At 43.2% G+C, this 22,363-nt stretch overlaps 1 protein-coding gene across 4 annotated transcripts in view; it reads right to left on the bottom strand.

The window, feature by feature from the left end:
* The window catches only part of LOC140193025 (monocarboxylate transporter 2-like), a 226,264-nt gene that overhangs the window by 35,671 nt on the left and 168,230 nt on the right, over positions 1 to 22,363 (bottom strand). For 3 of the 4 annotated variants that reach the window (XM_072250478.1, XM_072250479.1, XM_072250477.1), the window contains exon 4: positions 19,943 to 20,770. In XM_072250478.1, the coding sequence (XP_072106579.1) occupies positions 19,943 to 20,770 (828 nt within the window). The remainder of the gene's footprint in view (positions 1 to 19,942; positions 20,771 to 22,363) is intronic. The other variant, XM_072250480.1, reaches the window with a different exon arrangement.

Genomic DNA, 22,363 nt, shown 5'->3' on the forward strand with positions numbered 1-22,363 from the left:
TTAAAAGACACTATCGTATCTGCCTCCACCACCATCGCTGGCAGCCCATTCCACGCACTCACCACTCTTTGCGTAAAGAACTTACCCCTGACATCTCCTCTGTACCTACTTTCAAGCACCTTAAAACTATGCCCTCTCGTGCTAGCCATTTCAACCCTGGGAAAAAGTCTCTGACTATCCACACAACCAATGCCTCTCATTATCTTGTACACCTCTATCAGGTCACCTCTCATCCTTTATCGGTCCAAGGAGAAAAGGCTGAGTTCACTCAACCTATTCTCATAAATCATGCTCTCCAATCCAGACAACATCCTTGTAAATCTCCTCTGCACTCTTCCTATGGTTTCCACATCCTTCCTGTAGTGTGGTGACCAGAATTGACTATGAGGGAGGTGATATGAAATAGGGATAAAGGAAGGGAGGGGGAGGGAATTACCGGAAGTTGGAGAATTCTATCTTCATACCAAGGGACTGGAGACTACTTAGATGGTATATGAGGTGTTGCTCCTCCAACCTGGACTCTATTTTGTCACCCATAGTTCAGTCCCTCCCCACCTACATCCGCGATACATCCCATGCCCTCCACCTTTTCAATAACTTCCAGTTCCCTGGTCCCAACCACTTCATTTTTACTATGGATGTCCAATCCTTATACACCTCCATTCCCCATCAAGAAAACCTCAAAGCCCTCCACTACTTCCTGGATAATAGACCTCACCAGTTCCCCACCACCACTTCCCTCCTCCGGTTGGTGGAACTGGTTCTCATACTTAATAACTTCTCTTTTGGCTCTTCCCACTTTCTTCAGACTAAGGGTGTAGCTATGGGAACTCGCATGGGACCCAGCTACACCTGCCTCTTCGTTGGTTATGTGGAACAGTCTGTGCTCCAAACCTATTCTGGTACTGCTCCCCAACTTTTCCTTCCATACATTGACGACTACATTGGTGCTGCTTCCTGCACCCATGCTGAGCTCGACAATTTCATCGACTTTACTTCAAACTTCCACCCAGCCCTCAAATTCACTCGGTCTATCTCTGACACTTCTCTCCCCTTTCTCGATGTCTCGGTCTCCATCTCTGGAGAGAGACTGTCCACTGACATCTTCTACAAGCCCACTAACTCTCATAACTACCTCGACTATACCTCTTCCCACCCCGCTACATGCAAAAATGCCATTCCCTATTCCCAGTTCCTCCGTCTCCGCCGCATCTGCTCCTAGGATGAGGCTTTCCGTTCCAGGACATCTCAAATGTCCTCTTTCTTTAAGGATCGTGGTTTCCCTTCTACGGTGATCAATGATGCCGTCACCCACATCTCCTCCATTTCCCACACTTCGGCCCTCACCCCATCCTCCTGCCACCACAACAGGGACAGAGTTCCCCTTGTCCTCACCTATCACCCCACCAGCCTCCGGATCCAGCACATTATCCTCCGCAACTTCCGCCACCTTCAACAGGACCCCACCACTAAGCACATCTTTCCCTCTCTACCCCTCTCTGTTTTCTGTAGGGATCAGTCCCTCCACGACTCCCTGATCCACACGTCCTTCCCCCACGGATCTCCCACACGGCACTTATCCCTGTAAGCGTAAGTGCTACACCTGTCCCTACGCCTCCTCTCTTGCCACCATTCAGGGCCCTTAACAGTCCTTCCAGGTGAGGCAACACTTCACTTGCGAAACTGTTGAGGTCATCTATTGCATCCGGTTCTCCAGGTGCGGCATCGGTGAAACCCGACGCAGATTGGGGGACTGCTTCGTCGAGCACCTCCACTCCATCTGCCACAACAGACAGGATCTCCCGGTAGCCACCCACTTCAACTCTGCTTCCCATTCCCATTCAGATATGTCCATACATGGCCTCCTCTACTGCCATGATGAGGCTAAACTCAGGTTGGAGGAGCAACACCTCATATACCGTCTAGGTAGTCTCCAGCCCCTTGAATATAGAATTTTCCAACTTCCGGTAATTCCCTCTCCCTCCCTTCCTCTATCCCTATTTCACATCACCTCCCTCATAGTTCTGCCTCCTTCTACTACTTCGCATTGTTCGCCGGCCAATAACCTCCCTGCTTCCTCTCCCCCACCCCTTTGTCTTTCAAATTACTGTTTTTTTCAACTACCAGCATTCTTCAAACCCTCCACAAAGTTCTTCCTTCGGTCCTGATGAAGGGTTTTGGCCTGAAACGTCGACTGATCTTTTCAACTGATGCTGACTGACCTGCTGAGCTCCTTTAGCGCATTGTGAGTGTTCCTTTGACAACAGCATCTGCAGATTATTTTGTGTTTACGAACTGCATCAATATGTTGGACCCAGGATAGATCTTCAGAGATGCTGACAGCCAGGAAGATGAAACTGCTCACTGTTGATCCCTTGATGAGGACTGGTGTGTGTTCCCTCAACCTTCCCATTCCTGAAGTCCACAGCCAGTTCTGTGGTGTTAATGGCATTGAGTGCAGCATTGTTTTTGTAGCACAACTCCAGCAGCTGATCTATCCCACTCTTGTACGCTTCATCATCACCATCTGAAATTCTGCCAAAATTATTGTGTCATAAAAAAATTTTACAGATGACATACGAGCTATGCCTATTCATATGGTCATGGGTCGGGAGAGTAGAGCAGAGGGCAAAGGGCATATCCTTCAGGAGCGCCAGTGTTGATTGCCAGCAAGGAGGAGATGTTATTTCCGACCCACACTAACTACGTTCTCCCAATGAGGAAGTCCAACATCCATCTCCTCTGCAGAGGAGGTACAGATGCTCATGTTTTAGAGCTTGTTGCTTTGAACTGAGGGAATGATTGTGTTGGACACTGAGCTGTAATCAATACAAACAACAGCCTGATGAAGGTATTTCTATCGTCCAGGTGAACCAAGGCCGAGTGGAGAGCCAGTGAGATTGCATCCACTGTAGACCAATTGTAGCGTAAGGCAGATTGCAGTTGGTCCAGGTCCATAGGCAGGAGTCGATTCTGGCCATGACCAGCCTCTCAAAGTACTTCATCACAGTAGATGTGAGTGTGACTGGGTGATGGTCATTGAGGCAGCTGATCCTGCTGTTCAACTTTACTAAAACAGAATTTTACTAAAAACTATACAAAATAAAGACTAAGAAACATCCAATGTGCAAAAGAAGACACACTCTACAAAGAATGTAACACTGAGTACATGGGTTGTAAAAAGTCCTTGCAGGTGAGTCTGTAGGTCATAGAATCAGTTCGGAGTAGTGGTGAATTATCCTCGCTGGTTCGGGAGCCTGATAGCAGCTCCTGAACCTTGTTTTCCCTTTCACTGCACTCAATATGTTTGTGACCTTTTGCTATTGCAGCTATCCACTTCAAGGTTCAGCAGGTTGTGTATTCAGAGAAATTCTTCTGCACACCGCTGTTGTAATGCATGGTTATTTGGGTCACTGACAGCTCCCTGTCAGCTTGAACCAGTCTGGCCATTTCCTTTAGACCTCTCATTAAGAAAGGCATTTTCTCCCACAGAAGTGCTGCTCACTGTTTTTTGCACCATTCTCTGTAAACTCTGGAGACAGTCGTGTGAGAAAATCCCAGGGGATCAGTGGTTCTGAGATATCCAAACCACCCCATTTGGCATCAACAATCATTTCACGGTCAAAGTCACTCACACCACATTTCTTCCCCATTCTGATGTTTGGTCTGAACAACAACTGAAGCTCTTGACCATATCTACATGCTTTTATGCAGTGAGTTGCTGCCACATGGTTGGCTGATGCGATGTTTGCATTAACGAACGGGTGTACGGGTGTACCTAATGAAGTGGCCACAGAGCACAGTGTGCCTCAGTGTCAGCTCCCAGTCAGTCATTCTGTCCTTGCCACCTGAATTACAAAGTTGCAATATGTTGCACCCATCATATAAATGCAAAGAAAGCACAATAGCGCCCCTACTTCCTCTGGAATCTACGGAGATTTGGTATTTCATCAAAAATCTTGACAAAATTCCATAGTTGTGTGGTGGAAAGTGTGCTGACTGGCTGCATTACGGCTAGAAAATCCTAGTGGATATGGCCTAGTACATCACAGGTAAAACCCTCCCAACCATTGAGCAAACCTACGTCAAACATTGCTGTGGAAAAGCAGCACCCATCATCTAAACTCCTCACCACCCAGGCTATGCTCTTTTCTCGCTGCTGCCATCAGCTAGAAGGTACAGGTGCCTCAGGACTCACATCACCCATTTCAAGAACAGTTGCTACAAATGTTCCCACAACGAATGATCTCACTTTAAGGATACTTTATCTTGTTATTTCATGCTGGATATTTATTGCTATTTATTTATATTTGCATAGTTTGTTGTCTTCTATGTTCTTGATATTTCATTGATCCTGTTTACAGGAACGGTTCTATAGATTTGCTGAGTATGCAGAGGAAAAGGAATCTGAGGTTTGTATGTGTGTACTCTGTTAATAACTTTTACTTTGACTTTGTATTGTATTTCACATACGAATTAACATAGCTATATTATTTACATAATACCATCAGAAGGAGGGCATGAAATCTATGTGGTTCTCCGTGTGTTCCTGTCAATGTTCAAAGTAAATTTATTATCAAAGTACATATGTCACCATATCCTAAGCTGAGATCCGGTTTCCTGTGGGCATTCACAATAAGTACAAAGAAACAAAGACGGACAAACAACCAATGTGCAAAATACAAAAAATTGTGCAAATACGAGAAGAAAAACAAAATACGGTGGATTCCAGTTAATTGGGCCATCGGTTAATCAGTGCAGCCACTTATTAGGGACAATTCTTAAATGACAACAACTAATTGAGAAAATAGTCAGGATTTCCTTCACTGATGCCTCTGAATTGGGACAAGACACTGTTGTTGAATAGTCTCTAACTCGCTTCAGTTGCTTAGAGCAAACAGTTTTTAAATAGCGTCAATAGCATGTGTTTGTGTTCAAAAGCAGTGATTTTTGTCGTCGATAGCAAGCAACAAATAAATAAAGACAATTCAGAACTGTTTTATTCACTGCAGTTTCAAGCATTCAGACTTGGAGATGGCAGAAACAGCTGGAAATGAAAATTTAACAATTTCACTACTTCAGCAAGTTACAAACGATGAAGAATTTGAAGGTATCGACAATCATCTTGAATGTTGCAATGAAAATGAAGATTTGGAGAATTCAACTGTTTCTAACTAGTGTCAATAGTGTACACTTGTGTGGATGTTAAACACTACACAGTTGTTAGAGTGAACATTTTAAAAATAGGATCAGCTGTGTATGCTTGTGTTATGTTATTCATTTAGGTTGACTGATGCTGAATTAAAAAGCAGTGATTTTTGACTCTACTTCATGCAGGCAGGCCATGAAGGCAGTGAATTATCTGCACTTGATGATTTGGTTCATTTACAGTTAATCGAAAGAATACGGCAACGTACACCAGATGAATTCCTTTATCGATAGCTATTAGGTTTTATAGTTCTGCAATAGTATTGGTAGTTTGTCTTTTCTAGACTATTTCCATGAAACTTCAGCTGATTGGAGCAAATGCTTAATTGGGCCAAAATGAACTGGTCCTGATGAGTCCTAATTATCTGGAATCCACTGTAATAATCATAGATAAATAAATAATAAATAATTGAGAACTTGATTTGTCAAGCCCTTGAAAGTCAGTCCATTGGTTGTGGAATCAGTTCAGTGTGAGGAGGATGAAGTTATCCCCGCTGGTTGTAGGGTAATAACTGTTCCTGAACCTGGTGGTGTGGGACCTAAGGCTCATATAACTTCTTCCTTATGGCAGCAGCAAGAAGAGAGCATGACCTGGATTGTGGGGATCCCTGACTATAGATGCTGCTTTCCTGTGACATAGCTCCATTAGATGTGTTCAATGGTGGGGAGGTTTTACCCATGATGGACTGGGTTGAATCCACTACCTTTTGTAGGCTTTTCTGTTCAAGGACATTGATGTTTCCATACCAGATTGTGATGCAACCAGTCAGTATATTCTCCACCGCACACCTATAAAAGTTTCTCAGAGGTTAGATGACATGCAAATCTTTGCAAACCTCTAAGAAAGTGGAGGCAATGCTGTGCTTTTTTTTTGTAATGACACTTGCATGCTGGGCACAGGACAGATCCTTGGAAATGATAGCACCAAGGAATTTAAAGTTGATGACTCTCTCCACACTGATCCCCATGAGGAAGGCTGGCTCATGGACCTTCAGTTTCCTATTCCTGTAGACAATAGTTAGCTTCCTGACTTTCCTGACATTGAGTATGAGGTTGTTGTTATGCTCCCATTTAGCCAGATTTTCAACCTCCCTCTGCTATGCTGACTCATCACCTTTGATTTGGCCAGTGGCAGTGATATCATCAGCAAATGTAAATACAACATTGGTTCCGTGCTTGGCCACACAATCAGGAGTGCAAAGTGAGTAGAGCAGGAACTGATCACACAGCGTTGTGGTGCCCCTGTGCTAATGGAGACTTTTGAGGAAATGTTGCCGATCCAAACTGACTCCACATATTCTCCCACCTATGTCCGTATAAACAATTTTCCCACAGACGTCCATCTACTTCCCACAATCCTCCAGTCACCCATTTACAGGAGTAATTTACAGGGGCCAATTAATTCATAAGCACATTGGATAGGAATCAGCTTATCATTATCAAGTGGAAAGCTTGTTCATGCAGATCAGTGTACTGCAGCAGTACAAGGTCAAGTAATAATGGAATATAGTGTAACAACTGCAGAGAAAATGCAGTACAAGGAGACAACAAGTAATTTGTGCTGCAGATAATGGCAAAGCACTGGTAATGTTAGAATTCCTTTCCCAAAAGGAACCCGAGAAGGTGTAGAAAATATTGACAGTGTAACATCAAACATCAGTTGGCTGACAGAAAACCGGGAGATTGGTAGGATGTTCCATGTGTGTCTCAACCTCCTTCAACTGATATAAGTGACTGAGGTGGGAGAAGCAAAGATAACTTGCTGAGTTTGCTCTTGATATTAGAATTGGAATTGGTTTATTATTGTTATATGTACAGAGGTACAGTGAAAAGTTTGTCTTGCATATTGTTCATGCAGGTCAAATTGTTACACAGTGTATCGAGGTAATACACAGTAAAACAATTCATCAAAATATATAAGACCTACAGCATGATACAGGCCCTTCGGCCCACAAAGCTGTGCCAAACATGTCCTTATCTTAGAAATTACCTAGGGTTGCCCATAGCCGTCTATATTTTCCAAGCTCCATGTACCTATCCAGGAGTCTCTTAAAAAACCCCATCGTATCCACCTTCATCACCATTGCCGGCAGCCCATTCCATGCACACACCACTCTCTGAGTAAAAAACTTACCCTTGACATCTCCTCTGTACCTACTTCCAAGAACCTTAAAACTATTTCCTCTCATGCTAGCTATTTCAGCCCTGGGAAAAAGCCTCTGACTATCCACACAATCAATGTCTCTCATCATCTTGTACACCTCTATCAGGTCACCTCTCATCCTCCGTCGCTCCAAGGAAAAAAGGCTGAGTTCACTCAACCTATTCTCATAAGGCATGCTCCCCAAACCAGGCAACATCCTTGTAAATCTCCTCTGCACCCTTTCTATGGTTTCCATATCCTTCCTATAGTGAGGTGACCAGAACTGAGCACAGTACTCCAAGTGGGGTCTGACCAGGGTCCTATATAGCTGTAACATTACCTCTCGGCTCCTAAACTCAATCCCATGGTTGATGAAGGCCAATGCACTGTATGCCTTCTTAACCACAGAGTCGACCTGCACAGCTGCTTTGAGTGTCCTGTGGACTTGGACCCAATGATCCCTCTGATCCTTTACACTGTCAAGAGTCTTACCATTAATACTATATTCTGCCATTATATTTGACCTACCAAAATGAATCACTTCACACTTATCTGGGTTGAAATCCATCTGCTACTTCTCAGCCCAGTTTTATATCCTATCGATGTTCCACTGTCACCTCTGACAGCCCTCCACACTATCCACAACACTCCCAACCTTTGTGTCATCAGCAGATTTACCAACCCATCCCTTCACTTCCTCATCCAGGCATTTATAAAAATCACAAAGAGAAGGGGTCCCAGAACAGATCCCTGGGGCATAACACTGGTGACCGACCACCATGCAGAATAAAGTGTAACAACTACATGAAACGACAAGGTGCAAGATCAAAGCGAGGTAGATTGTGAGGTCAAGAGTCCATCTTATCGCACTAGGGAAACATTCAGTATTTTTGTAGTCGTGAGATAGAAGCTGTTCTTGAAGCTGGAAGCATGTGTGGTCAAGCTTTTGCATCTTCTGTCCAGTGGGGAGGGGCGAATGTCCGGAGTGAGGAGGTTAGCTGTTTTACTGCAGGTGCAGCACTAACACTGCACTATGTGGCTGCACGACCTCTATAAACTCCTGCAAACTCTGCGATATCTGCTCTCCTCCAAACTCTGCGGTACCTGCTCTCCTGCAAACTCTGCGATATCTGCTCTCCTCCAAACTCTGCGGTACCTGCTCTCCTCCAAACTCTGCGGTACCTGCTCTCCTCCAAACTCTGCGATATCTGCTCTCCTCCAAACTCTGCGATATCTGCTCTCCTGCAGACTCTGCGGTACCTGCTCTCCTGCAAACTCTGCGGTACCTGCTCTCCTGCAAACTCTGCGATATCTGCTCTCCTGCAAACTCTGCGGTATCTGCTCTCCTGCAGACTCTGCGGTATCTGCTCTCCTCCAAACTGTGAGGTACCTGCTCTCTTGCAAACTCTGCGGTATCTGCTCTCCTCCAAACTGTGAGGTACCTGCTCCCTTGCAAACTCTGCGGTATCTGCTCTCCTGCAGACTCTGCGGTATCTGCTCTCCTCCAAACTGTGAGGTACCTGCTCTCCTGCAAACTCTGCGGTATCTGCTCTCCTGCAGACTCTGCTGTACCTGCTCTCCTGCAAACTCTGCGATATCTGCTCTCCTGCAAACTCTGCGATATCTGCTCTCCTGCAGACTCTGCGGTATCTGCTCTCCTGCAGACTCTGCAGTATCTGCTCTCCTCCAAACTGTGAGGTACCTGCTCTCCTGCAGACTCTGTGGTACCTGCTCTCCTGCAAACTCTGCGATATCTGCTCTCCTGCAGACTCTGCAGTATCTACTCTCCTGCAGACTCTGCGGTATCTGCTCTCCTCCAAACTGTGAGGTACCTGCTCTCCTGCAGTTCTGGGTTCCTGAGCATCCCCAAATATAATTACATTTTGTAATTATTGGGGGATTACTTTCTTGAGTGCCTTCGCTTTGTCTGCAACAAGTGGGATTTCCCAGTGGCCAACCATTTCAATCCCGATTCCCATTCTGACAAGTCGGTCCATAGGCACCTCAGCTGCCATGATCAGGTTGCAGGGCCAATACTTGAAATTCTGTCTGGGTAATTGTCAAAATGATGGCATGAACATTGATTTCTCCAATTTCCAGTAATTTCTCCCCCATCCTCTTCTCTCTTTTCTCAATCCCTATTCTGGCTCCCCTCTTACACCTTCTCTTCATCGTGCCTGAACACTGTGCCCCCTCCTCCTTCCCTTTCTCATATGGTCCACTTTTCTCTCTGATCAGGTTCCTCCTTCTGCAGCCCTTGAACTTTCTACTCATCTCACCTCCCAGCTGCTTACAGCCTCTCCACCACCATCTGGCTTCACCTTCCAATTTCAACTTCTTCCCCACCCTCCATCTTATTCTTGCTTCTTCCCCATTCCTTTCCTGGTCTTGTCCCAAAACATCACCATTTTATTCCCTCCATTGATGGCGCCTGAGCTGCTGAGTCCCTCCTGCATTTTAGACCATAAGACCATAAGATATACGAGCAGAATTAAGCCATTTGGCCCATCGAGTCTGCTCTACCAATGCATCCAATTTTCTTCTCAGCCTCAATCTCCTGCCTTCCTGCTGTGTCCCTTCATGCCCTGACCTATCAAGAATCTATCAGCCTCTGCCTTAAATATACATAAAGATTTACCCTCCATCACTGCCTGTGGCAAAGAATTTCACAGGTTCATCACTCTGTGGCTAAAGAAATTCCTCCTCATCTCCATTCTAAAGGGACCCCCCCCCCCCCATTCTGAGGCTGTGTCCTCTGGTTTTAGACTCTCCCATCAAAGGATACATCCTTTCCACAACCACTCTATCAGGGTCTTTCACCATTCGATAGGTTTCAATGAGGTCACCCCTCATTCCTCTGAATCCTAGTGAATACAGGCTAAGAGCGATCAAATGCTCTTCATACGACAAGTTGTTTAATCCTGGAATCATTTTTGTGAAACTCCTTTGAACCCTTTCAATTGTCAGCACATCTTTTCTAAGATAAGGGGCCCAAACCTGCTCACGATACTCCAAGTGAGGCCTCACCAGTGCTTTATAAAGTTTCAACATTACATCCTTGCTTTTATATTCTAGTCCTCTTGAAATGAATGCTAACATTGCATTTGCCTTCCTCGCCACAGACTCAATGTGCAAATTAACTTTTAGGGAATCCTGCACAGGGTATCCCAAGTCCCTTTGCACCTCAGTTTTTTATGTATTTTCTCTCCAGTTAGAAAATAGTCGACCTTTCATTTCTCCTACCAAAATGCATGACCATACACTTTCTGACACTGTATTTCTTCTGCCAGTTCTTTGCCCATTCTCCTAATCTGTCTAAGTCATTCTGTAGCCTCTCTACTTCCTCAAAACTACTGCTCCCCCACCTATCTTCATATAATTTGCAGACTTCGAAACAAAGCCATTATTCTATCATTTAAATCATTAAAATATAATGTGAAAAGAAGCAGACCCAACACAGACCACTGTGGCACATCACTAGTCACTGGGAGCCAACCAGAAAAGGCTCCTTTTATTCCCAGTCTTTGCCTCCTGCCAATCAGCCACTGCTTTATCCATGCTAGAATCTTTCCTGTAATACCATGAGCTCATAGCTTGTTATGCAGCCTCATGTGTGGCATCTTGTCAAAGGCTTTCTGAAAATCCAAGTACACATCAACCGGTTCTCCTTTGTCTCTCCTGCTCGTTATTTCTGCAAAGAATTCCAACAGATTTGTCAGGCAAGATTTTCCCTTGAGGAAACCATGCTGACTATGTCCTATTTTATCATGTGCCTCCAAGTACCTTCAGGCCTCAGCCTTAATAATTGACTCAAACTTCTTCACAACCACTGAGGTCAGACTAACTTGCTTATAATTTCCCTTCTTCTGCCTCTCTCCTTTCTGGAAGAGTGGAGTCACATTTGCAATTTTCCAGTCTTTCAGAACCATTCCAGAATCGAGTGACTCTTGAAAGATCATTACTAATACCTTCACAATCTCTTCAGCCATCTTTCACCATCATATCCAGTTGATTTATCTACTTTCAGGCCTTTCAGTTTTCCAAGAACCTTCTCCCTAGTACTGGTAACGTCACACACTTCTTGACTCCTGACACCTGGGACATCCACCACATGGCTAGTGTCTTCCACAGTGAAGACTGATGCTTATCACTTTGTCCACCATTTCCTTGTCCCCTATTACTACCTCTGCAGCATCTTTCTGCAGCAGTCCGATAACCATTCTCCTCTCTCTTTTACACTTTATGTATCTGAAGAAACGTTTGAAATCATCTTTAATATTACTGGTTAGTTTACTTTTGTATTCCATCTTTACCTTCTTAATGACTATTTAGTTGCCTTCTGTTGGTTTTTAAAAGCTTCCCAATTCTCTAACTTCCCATGAATTTTTCTCTATTATATGCACTCTCGTTGGTTTTTATGTTGGCTTTGACTCTCTTGTTAGCCACGGTTCTGTCATCTTTCCTTTAGAATACTGTTTCTTCTTTGGGATGTATATATTCTGTTCTTTTCAAATTGCTTCCAGAAATTCCATCCATTACTACTCTGCCATCATCCCTGTCAGTGTTCTTTACCAAGCAATTCTGGCCAGCTCCTTTCTCATGCCTCTGTAATTCCCTTTACTCCACTTGGTGTGTATACTCTGGATTACCACCATCTGCAGCATCTCTTGTGTTAATAATTATTCATGATTGATGGCTATGTCTTCAGCAGATTCCATGACAGGATCCAAAGTTTCCTGCCTCTGACTTCCCATCTCTCCTCCTAAAAATCTTGCACTAACGTCTCCTCAGATGGCTTGGTGTCAGAATATTCATGATCACATGAAGTGCCTTAAGGTGTTTTGCTGCAGGAAGTGATACAAATACCACCTGATTCAGTAATAGTATTGAAATGTGTTACAAAATGTTTGAAAAGTGTTTATTACTGTACTACTGAAGCAATATCAGATCAGTGATTAGTAAAAGTCTAAACTCATTCACTCAAACACACGCATATCCTAAAACACTGACACTCAGTGGCCACTTTATTAGGTACACCTGTACACTTGCTCGTTAATGCTAATATCTAATCAGCCAATCATGTGGCAGCAACTCAATGAATAAAAGCATGCAGACAAGGTTAAGAGGTTCAGTTGTTATTCAGACCAAACATCAGAATGGGGAAGCGATGTGATGTGAGCAACTTTGAACAATAAAATGATTGTTGATGCCAAATGGGGTGGCTTGAATATCTCAGAGCCACTGATCTCCTGGGATTTTCTCACACAACTGTCTCCAGAGTTTACAGAGAATGGTGCAAAAAAACCAAAAAAAAATCCAATGAGTAGCAGTTCTGGGAACAAACATGCCTTGTTAATGAGAGAGGTCACAGGAGAATGGCCAGACTGGTTTAAGCTGACAGGAAGGTGACAGTAACTCAAATAACCACATGTTACAACAGTGGTGTATTGAAGAGCATCTCTGAATGCACAACGTGTCGCAGTTTGAAGTGGATGGGCTACAGCAGCAGAAGACCATGAACATACAATGATACAGGAGATACCAAATAAAATGGCCACTGAGTGGTACGTTTGCACATACACGACCAAGATAGAAACAAAATTCAAACTCATCATTTGAAGGGATTCTTTCATGAGTCAAAGTAATGGGCACCATGGTAGCATAACGGTTAGCATGATGCTATTACACCTCGGGGAGTTCCAGAGATCAGGCGCCGTTCCGTAAGCAGTCCCTGTACATCCTCCCGCGGAATGCGTGGGTTTTCTCTAGGTCCTCCAGTTTCCTCCCACAGTCCAAAGGCCTACTGGGTAGGTTAATTGATCATTGTAAATTGTCCTGTGATTCGGTTAGGGTTAATTGTGTTTATTGGAGGTTGTTGGGGCAGCTCTGTGCTGTAGCGCTAAATAAATAAATAACAAAGACTGAAAATAATAAAACTAAACTCAAAGAATATTAAATAAAAGTAAGCAAGTCTCTCCCCAGTTTTGACAAAGGTTCCCTGACGTAGAACATTGTCTGGTTTCTCTTTCCACAGATACTGCTGGGCTAGACGAGTTCTTCCAATGTTCCTGTTTTTCATTGAATATTGCATAGAGCCTCTTTTGGAGCACAGACATACCACTTCCATAAAACAAAAATTTTGCCGGTAGTAGGACATCATAGTGGGAGAGCAGTTGGTCAGGTTAAGTAGAGTTTAATGTTATATCGTCACCTTGCTATGGTGGAGAGGCTTGTGAGTTCTTGTGATCCATTTGGAGTTTCGTCACCTGGTGCTTAGCTCCTGGTAGAGTCACCCATACCAGTAAAATCAAAGGGGAGGTTCCAGACAAAGAGCAGCCCAACCAAGGCCTCTACAGTGGAGTAGCTGAAGACGATGACACATCACAATGGCAATGAAGGTGGAGGAAAGCAGCAGCAGGAAAGGGTCCCAATTCGTCTTGCATTCCATACCATTGGACCCTGATCCCGATCTCCCAAGGACCGTGTGTTGACTGCCCAGGCGTCAACCTCCCCACATTAAACAAAGTCACACCCAAGCGTTCTTCCTAATGAGGGAATCCACCCTAATATTTCAGGTGTGGATCCCAGACTGGCCTCTACAGCTAACCAAACACCCACCAACAGACAACCCCTTTGGAGAACTTCAAACACAACTTGAGCGATCGCAATACTATTGTCATATGTATGTACAGACTCAATGACAAACTTACCTGGTGTTGCTGCCTCACCAGCTCTGGCCTTTGTTGTGTGTGGAGTCTGTACATTCTCCTTGTGACTGCTTTGGTTTTCCCAGGGTGCTTCACTCTTCTCCCATGTCCGAAACTCAGTTAATTTACCACTGAAAATTACTCCTTGTTTATGTAGTTGACAAGTGAAAATGAGCATGTTGCAGGGTTATGGGGAAATTAGGAAGGAAATGGACTGGTGAAGTTATTCTGATGGACACGATGTGCTGAATATTCCATTTGTGTTGGTAGCATGGGAGTCAACTGCACACATCAGCAAAGCAATGCCTCCTTTCACACTAATTGTGCCTATTTTCACACTAATTGTGCCTATTTTCACACTAATTGTTCCACCCTCCCAAGTGTGTATTTCTTTTCTGGAAATATTTATTTTGTGAAACTGCAGATTAAACCATAAACCTGCCCAGGTAAACCAATATTTTAAAGATTTGGGGTAAAATGGTACCAGAGAAGCTTCATCTTTTAGATCAGGGGTTCCTAACCTTTTTATGAATTGGACCCCCACCATTAACCAAGGGGTCTGTGGACCCAAGGTTGGGAACCTCTGTTTTAGAAAAAGATTACCTTGGGTCAGACAGAAGATAGTAAATCATGGAAACATACATTAATTTCATGCCAGTAGATTATCTGAGCTACCATCCATTCTACATAGTTTAATGAGAGGTACCTGTTCTGGATGCATTTCTGAGAACATATTGTACTGTGCAAAAGTCTTAGGCATAGTAAAAAAAATCTGTAAAGGGAAGATGCTTTCAAAATAATGAAATGAAAAGTTTCTAAATATCAAAAAGATACTATAAAGAGCAGTAAACAGTAAAAAACTAAATCAAATTAATAATTGGTGTGACAACCCTTTGAATCAAAACTGCGTCAGTTCTCTTGGGTTACACTGGAATGCAATAAGAAAATTGGCTGATAGGTTGTTCCAAGCATCTTGGAGAATTTGCCACAGTTCTTCTGCAGACCTTGGCTGTTTCACTTTCTTCTGTCCCTCCAGGTAATCCTGGAGATCGACAGGTTTACTATACACCATCAGGAGAGATCTATAGAGTCTCTCAAAAGCAGAGGTGGAGGAATATGCCTCATGATCAACTCTTCTTGGTGCATAAATATATCAGTGCAGTCCCAATTCTGCTCACCAGACCTGGAATATCTAGCAGTAAAGTACCGTCCTTTTTACCTAACAGAGGAGTTCTCTGGGGTTATTTTGGTAGCAGTTTACATTCCATCTCAGACCAATGTCAAGAAGCTTTAGAGATCTGAGCAATGGGATCAACATGCACGAAACAGCGCACTCTAATGCCTTCACCATCATTTTGGGAGATTTTAACCAGGCCAGCCTGAATAAAATCACTAAGCAATGACCATCAACAGATCACTTGCGTTACCAGAGGAAACAACACACGGGACCATTGTTACACCACCATCAAGAATGCCTACAGTGCTATTCCACGCCCTCACTTCGGGATGTCTGATCACCTGGCTGTACTTGTATTCCCTCAGTATAGGCAGAGACTGAAGACTGCAGCACCAATAGTGAGGACCAAGGAGGTATGGGCAAGGGAAGCACAGGACCGCCTACAGAACTGCTTTGAATCAGTGGACTAGACTGTATTCAGGGATTCATCTTCGAACCTGGATGAGTATGCTGCAGTTGTTACCAACTTCATTGAAACCTTTGTGGATGAGTGTGTGCCCACAAAGACTTACTGTACATTCCCAAACCAAAACCAGGATGAACCAGGAGGTACGTCGTCAGCTGAAGGCTAAATCTGTGGCATTCAAGTCTGGCAACCCAGGCCTGTACCAGAAAACCAGGTATGATTTGCGGAGGGCTATTTCAAGGGTGAAGAGACAATTTTGAATGAGGTTGAAGGCGACATCGGATGCACGGCAATTCTGGCAGGGACTACAAGACATTACTTCCTACAAAGTGAAACCCAATAGCATGAATGGCAGCGATGCTTCACTACCAGATGAACTCAACGCCTTCTATGCACGCTTTGAAAGAGAGAACACAACTACAGCTGTGAAGATCCTTACTGCACCTGATGACCCTGTGATCTCCGTCTCAGAGGCCGATGTTAGACTGTCTTTAAAGAGAGTGAACCCTCGCAAGGCAGAAGGTCCTGATGGAGTACCTGGTAAGGCTCTGAAAACCTGTGCCAACCAACTAGCGGGAGTACTCAAGGACATTTTCAACCTCTCACTGCTATGGGTGGAAGTTCCCACTTGCTTTAAAGAGGCAACAATTATACAAGTGCCTAAGAAGAATAATGTGAGCTGCCTTAATGACTATCGCCCAGTAGCACTCACATCGACAGTATTTGCTTTACTGCCTGATTTAAATGAACATATGTTGATAATGGGCAGGGATTTTAACTGTTGTTTAAATTCTATGATTGACAAGAGCTCAACCAATCAGCGAATTCCAAATCATTCCGTGTCACTTATTAATTCCTTTTTGATCGATTTCGGATTGATCAAATTATGGAGGTATCTGAATCCCGTTAACAGAGAATATTCCTTCTTTTCACATGTCTATAAAAAATATTTGAGGATTGATTATATTATCTCTGTCTCAGAGGCCGATGTTAGACTGTCTTTAAAGAGAGTGAACCCTCACAATAACCCTATATTATAATCAATCCTTGCTTCTTGCCTACTGTTAAAAATTGTGAATATGACGCTATTACTAAATCTGATCATGTGCCTTGGAGTTTGTCCTTTGAATTTGATGATGTCATTGTTGGCCGTCCACCATTGCACGTCTCAAACATTATTGCAAAACTCTGACTTTGTTAGTTTTATTGAAAACCAGATAAAAGAATTTTTTCTTTTTAATGATATAGGTGGTACGTCTAAATTAATTATATGGGATACATTTAAAGCAATTTTACATGGTCAGATCATGTCTTATTCAGCTAAACCTAAAAAACAGACTAAAGCAGAATTAGATAAAATTTCAAAACCAATTAAAGATTTAGATAATATTTACGCAATTTCCCCTAATATTGATTTATTCAAACAAAGGGTGGAACTTCAATCACAATATAACCTATTGTTAACTCATCCCATTGAAGGCTATTTGCTTAAGTTAAAGAGCCAATTTTATATGTTTGGAGATAAAAATAACAAACTGCTCGCATCTCAATTAAAAACAGTAATGAAATGCTTGAGAGGTTGGTCATGACTAGACTGAACTCCTGCCTCAGCAAGGACCTGGACCCATTGCAATTTGCCTATTTCAACAGTAGGTCAATGGCAGAGGCAATCTCAGTGGCTCTCCACACGACTTTAGATCCCCTGGACAACACAAACACCACATCCAGATGCTGCTTGTCGACTATAGCTCAGCACTTAATACCGTCATTCCCACAATCCTGATTGAGAAATTGCAGAAGCTGGACCTCTGTACCTTCCTCTGCAGTTGGATCCTCGACTTCCTAACCGGAAGACCACAGTCTGTGCGGATTGGTGATAACATCTCCTCCTTGCTGACGATCAACACTGGGACACCTCAGGGGTGAGTACTTAGCCCACTGCTCTACTCTCTATATACACCTGATTGTGTGGCCAGGCATAGCTCAAATGCCATCTATAAATTTACTGACAATACAACCATTGTTGGTAGAATCTCAAGCAGTGACAAGAGGGCATACAGGAGTGAGATATGCCAACTAGTGGAGTGGTGCCGCAGCAACAACCTGGCACTCAATGTCGGTAAGATGAAAAAGCTGATTGTGGACTTCAGGAAGGGTAAGATAAAGGAACATATGCCAATCCTCATAGAGAGATCAGAAGTGGAGAGAGTGAGCAGTTTCAAGTTCCTTGGTGTCGAGGTCTCTGAGGATCTAACCTGGTCCCAACATTTTAACGTAGCTATAAAGAAGGCAAGCAGCAGCTATACTTTGTTAGGAGTTTGAAGAGATTTCACATGTCAACAAATACACTTAAAAACTTCTATAGTTGTACCGTGGAGATCATTCTGACAGGCTACATCACTGTCTGGTATGGAAGGGCCGCTGCACAGGACCGAAAGAAGCTGCAGAAGATTGTAAATCTAGTCAGCTCCATCTTGGGCACTAGCCTACAAAGTACCCAGCACATCTTCAGGGAGCAGTGTCTCAGAAAAGCAGCGTTCATTATTAAGGAACTCCAGCACTCAGGGCATGCCCTTTTCTCACTGTTACCATCAGGTTGGAGGTACCGAAGCCTTAAGGCATACACTCAGTGATTCAGGAACAGCTTCTTCCCCTCTGCCATCCGATCCCTAAATGGACATTGAAGCTTTTGACACTACCTCACTTTTTTAATATACAGTATTTCTGTTTTTGCACATTTTTAAAAATCTATTCGATATGTATATATGTATAGGTATCCATTAGTCTCATGAGACCATGGATTTGCACCTTGGAAGGTTTCCAGGGCGCAAGCCTGGGCAAGGTTGTACGGAAGACCAGCAGTTGCCCATGCTGCAGGCCTCCCCTCTCCACGCCACCGATGTTGTCCAAGGGAAGGACATTAGGAGCCATACAGCTTAGCACCAGTGTCGTCGCAGGGCAATGTGTGGTTAAGTGCCTTGCTCAAGGACACACACACTGCCTCAGCCAAGGCTCGAACTAGCGACCTTATGAACATCTTAACCACTTGGCCATGCGCCAACACCTATATACGTGATTGATTTACTTGTTTATTTATTATTTTTTTTTCTCTGCTATATTATGTATCGCATTGAACAGCTGCTGCTAAATTAAGAAATTTCACGTCACATGATAATAAACCTGATTCTGACAGCCTCGATTATGTTGAGATCAGGGCTCTGTGGAGACCATACCATCTGAAATCATATAAAAATCTATGGTGCCCAAGACTTTTGCACAGTACTGTACCTTACTGGTGTTATATTTCCGTGAGGTCTGAATGAAAATGCACCCTGAAAGCCTTATTAAATTTACAAGATTTCAATATTGTGCTATACTCTAAGATTTTCTTCGCAATCTTGATAAAACCCCAGACTAAAAGGTAAAAACAATCTTTTGATAAATGCTGCCTACTGATTATTTCCAAAGTTAAAGTTAAATTCAAGTTGAGTTTATTGTCATCTGCGCTAGTACGTTGACAGTGTGCACAGGTGCAATGAAAAACTTACTTGCAACTGCATCAGAGGGTCATAGCATCAGAGAAGCAGCATTCACAAGAAAATCCTAAATTCAGCATAGCTTTTACATCATTTTACACCATTTCTTTCAGATTTCTGGTTTTCAGAATCTTCGGGTTTTTGATTTTCATTTGGAATTAGATAATTAGATAATGTCTTGTACTTAATAACATTTGAATAACAGAAAAAACAGTTAACATTTTGGGTTGAGGTCATTCATCAGGACTGGAAAGGAAGGAGGGAGAAAACAGAAAAAGAAGAAGGAGTGTGTGGGGGCGTGTTGGGGGCAAGGAGTACAAACTGAGTTCCTCAAGTATTTTGTGAGTTGCTCTGGATTTCCAGCATCTGCAGAAACTCTTGCGTTAAGAGACTATCTTCACACCTTTGTGGATGCCTAGAATGAAACTGCTCAACAGTCTTTGGATATTTACCCACTAAGCTGAATTTACAGAATAAGAAAGAAATATGATATCCATTTGTTCCCATTTTCCTTTTGCTTGTTCTCTGAACCTTGATTTCTATAACTTATGCCCTGTATTCTGATTCTTCACACCATTACTCCCTTTGGTTTCTTTTTTCCTAAAAATACTAGGAATAAGTAATTGTTGAAATTACTGTACAAACCTGGCATACTCAATGGACTGCAGTGACTTTTTAGAAAACTTCACAGTATAAGATTCCTACCTCCAAGTGGTGGTCCCAGAAGAACAGGACAGCACTCGACGATGGTGACCAGTCCCACTGCACTGGAGAACCTCTTGGCACCAACCAGGTCCATCAGAGTTTCAAAAAGAACAGCACTCACCATTCCAAAGGCAAAACCAAAGAATATTGCATAGATCACAAGGCCTGTATAGTTGCTTGCCAACGGGCACATGATGTGACAGAAGCCATTGTAGAAGACAGCAAAACTGAAAAAATACTGTATCTTTGGTCTAATCCATTTAGAGTTTGCAAGCAGCCCCATGCTGGGTCTTGCAAACATGTCTACAAAAGCTAGTATAGAAAGCAGGAATGCTGCAGAATACTCATCTATTCCCATGTGTTTGGCATAAGAAGCCAAAAATACAATAGGGGCAAAAAAGCCAAAAAACATTATGACATTGCCGGAGAGATAGATTAGAAATCCCCGATGTTTGAAAAGGCTGAGATCTAGCTGCTTATGAATTATGTCAAAGACACTTTGCTTTTCTTTCTTTCCCTGCAACACTCCATCAGCCACACCTTTGTTCTCATCCTTCTTTAGAGCATCTTTCACAGCAACGGACTTTGTCGGCTGTAGGGGTCTCATTAAGGATCCAGCTACACAGCAGTTTAGCAGAATTCCACCAAGGATAAGGAAACTGCCTCTCCAGCTGAAGATATTGACCAAGTACTGATTTAGAGGTGCGAATGTGCTCAGGAACACTGGGCTACCAGCCATGGCGATTCCGTTAGCAATGGGACGTTTCTTGTAAAAATACTTCCCAATCATTGTTAAAGCAGGCTGAAGGTTGAAAGCCAATCCAAGACCTAGGAAAAATAAGGAATATGCACTCAGTGGTCACTTTATTAGAAGCACTTGTACACCTGCTCATTAATTCAAATATCTAATCAGCCAATCATGTGGCAGAAACTCAATGCATAAAAGCATGCAGACATGGTCAAGAGGTTCAGACCAAACATCAGAATGGGGAAGAAATGTGATATAAGTTACTTTTACCATGGAACAATAGTTGGTGTCAGATGGGATGTTTTAAGTATTTCAGAAACTGCTGAACTGCTGGGATTTTCACGCACAACCGTCTCTGGAGTTTACAGAGAATGGTGTGAAAAAACAAAAAAAACATCCAGTGAGTGGCAGTTCTGTAAGTGAAAATACCTTGTTAATGAGAGAGGTCAGGGGAGAACAGCCAGACTGGTTCAAGCTGACGGGAAGACAACAGTAACTCAAATAACCCCATGTTACAACAGTGGTGTGCAGGAGAGCATCTCTGAACACACAACATGTTGAACTTTGAAGATGATATGCTACAGCAGCAGAAGACCATGAACATACACTCCGTGGCCACTCTCTTAGGTGCAGGAGGTACTGAATAAAGTGGGCACTGAGTGTAGGTTTTGCTCTTTAATGGATAGGGTTTTTACAGTATCTTTGGAGCAAAAGAGGATGAGAGGTGACTTGACAGAAGTGTACAAGATAATAAAAGGCATAGGTTGAGTGGACAGCCAGAGATTTTTCCCCAGGGTGGGAATGGCTCATACACAAGGGCAAATTTTAAGGTAAGTGGAGGAAAATATGAGGAGGACATCATGGAGAATGGTGGGTGTGTGGAACGCCTTGCCAAGGCTGGTGATAGAGGCAGATGCATTAGAGGCATTTATGAACTTCTTTCATAGGCACGAGGCTGATAGAAAAATGGAGGACTATGTGGCGGGGGAAGGATTAGATTGATCTTATAGTAGGTTTAAACTTCAGCACAATATTGTGGGCTGAAAGTCCTGAAGTGTGCTGTAATGTTTTGTGTAATATGGCAGGGGTCCCCAACTGTTTTTGCACCGTGGACCGGTTTAATATTGACAATATTTTTATGGACCGGGGGGGGGGGGGGGGTGGCTTAGGGTTGCCAACAGACAAGAGTAGCAGTCAAATACATTGTGTTTACCCCAAGACAGACTACCATGACCATGAAGCCTTGCACGGACACCTGTGTGCGCATGCGTGTACGTGGCGATTTTTTTTCTACAAATCGTTTTTGGCGATTCTGTTCAGTGAAACTACACTGTACATACATTATTTCTACTTTATATAGGCTGTGTATCTATCATATCATTCCTGCTTTTACTATATGTTAGTGTTAGTTTAGGTTTTATGTAACACAGCCCATGAATATAGTGATAAGTCAATTATAAGTCAGTTATAAGTCAATAGCATCATAACATTTTAAGTAACGTTTGGATATTAAACACACAGCACATATTTTCCCCGTATGAACATATAAAATTATTGCAACACACCAATATCGCTGAATCAGTATGAGCCCTGGGCTTATTTTCCTACAATAAGACAGTGCCATTGAAGGGTGATGGGAGACAGCGATACTCGAAGGGGGTTCCTTATGTCCA

This window comes from Mobula birostris, unplaced genomic scaffold (assembly GCF_030028105.1).
Source record: "Mobula birostris isolate sMobBir1 unplaced genomic scaffold, sMobBir1.hap1 scaffold_355, whole genome shotgun sequence".
Lineage (NCBI taxonomy): Eukaryota > Metazoa > Chordata > Chondrichthyes > Myliobatiformes > Myliobatidae > Mobula > Mobula birostris.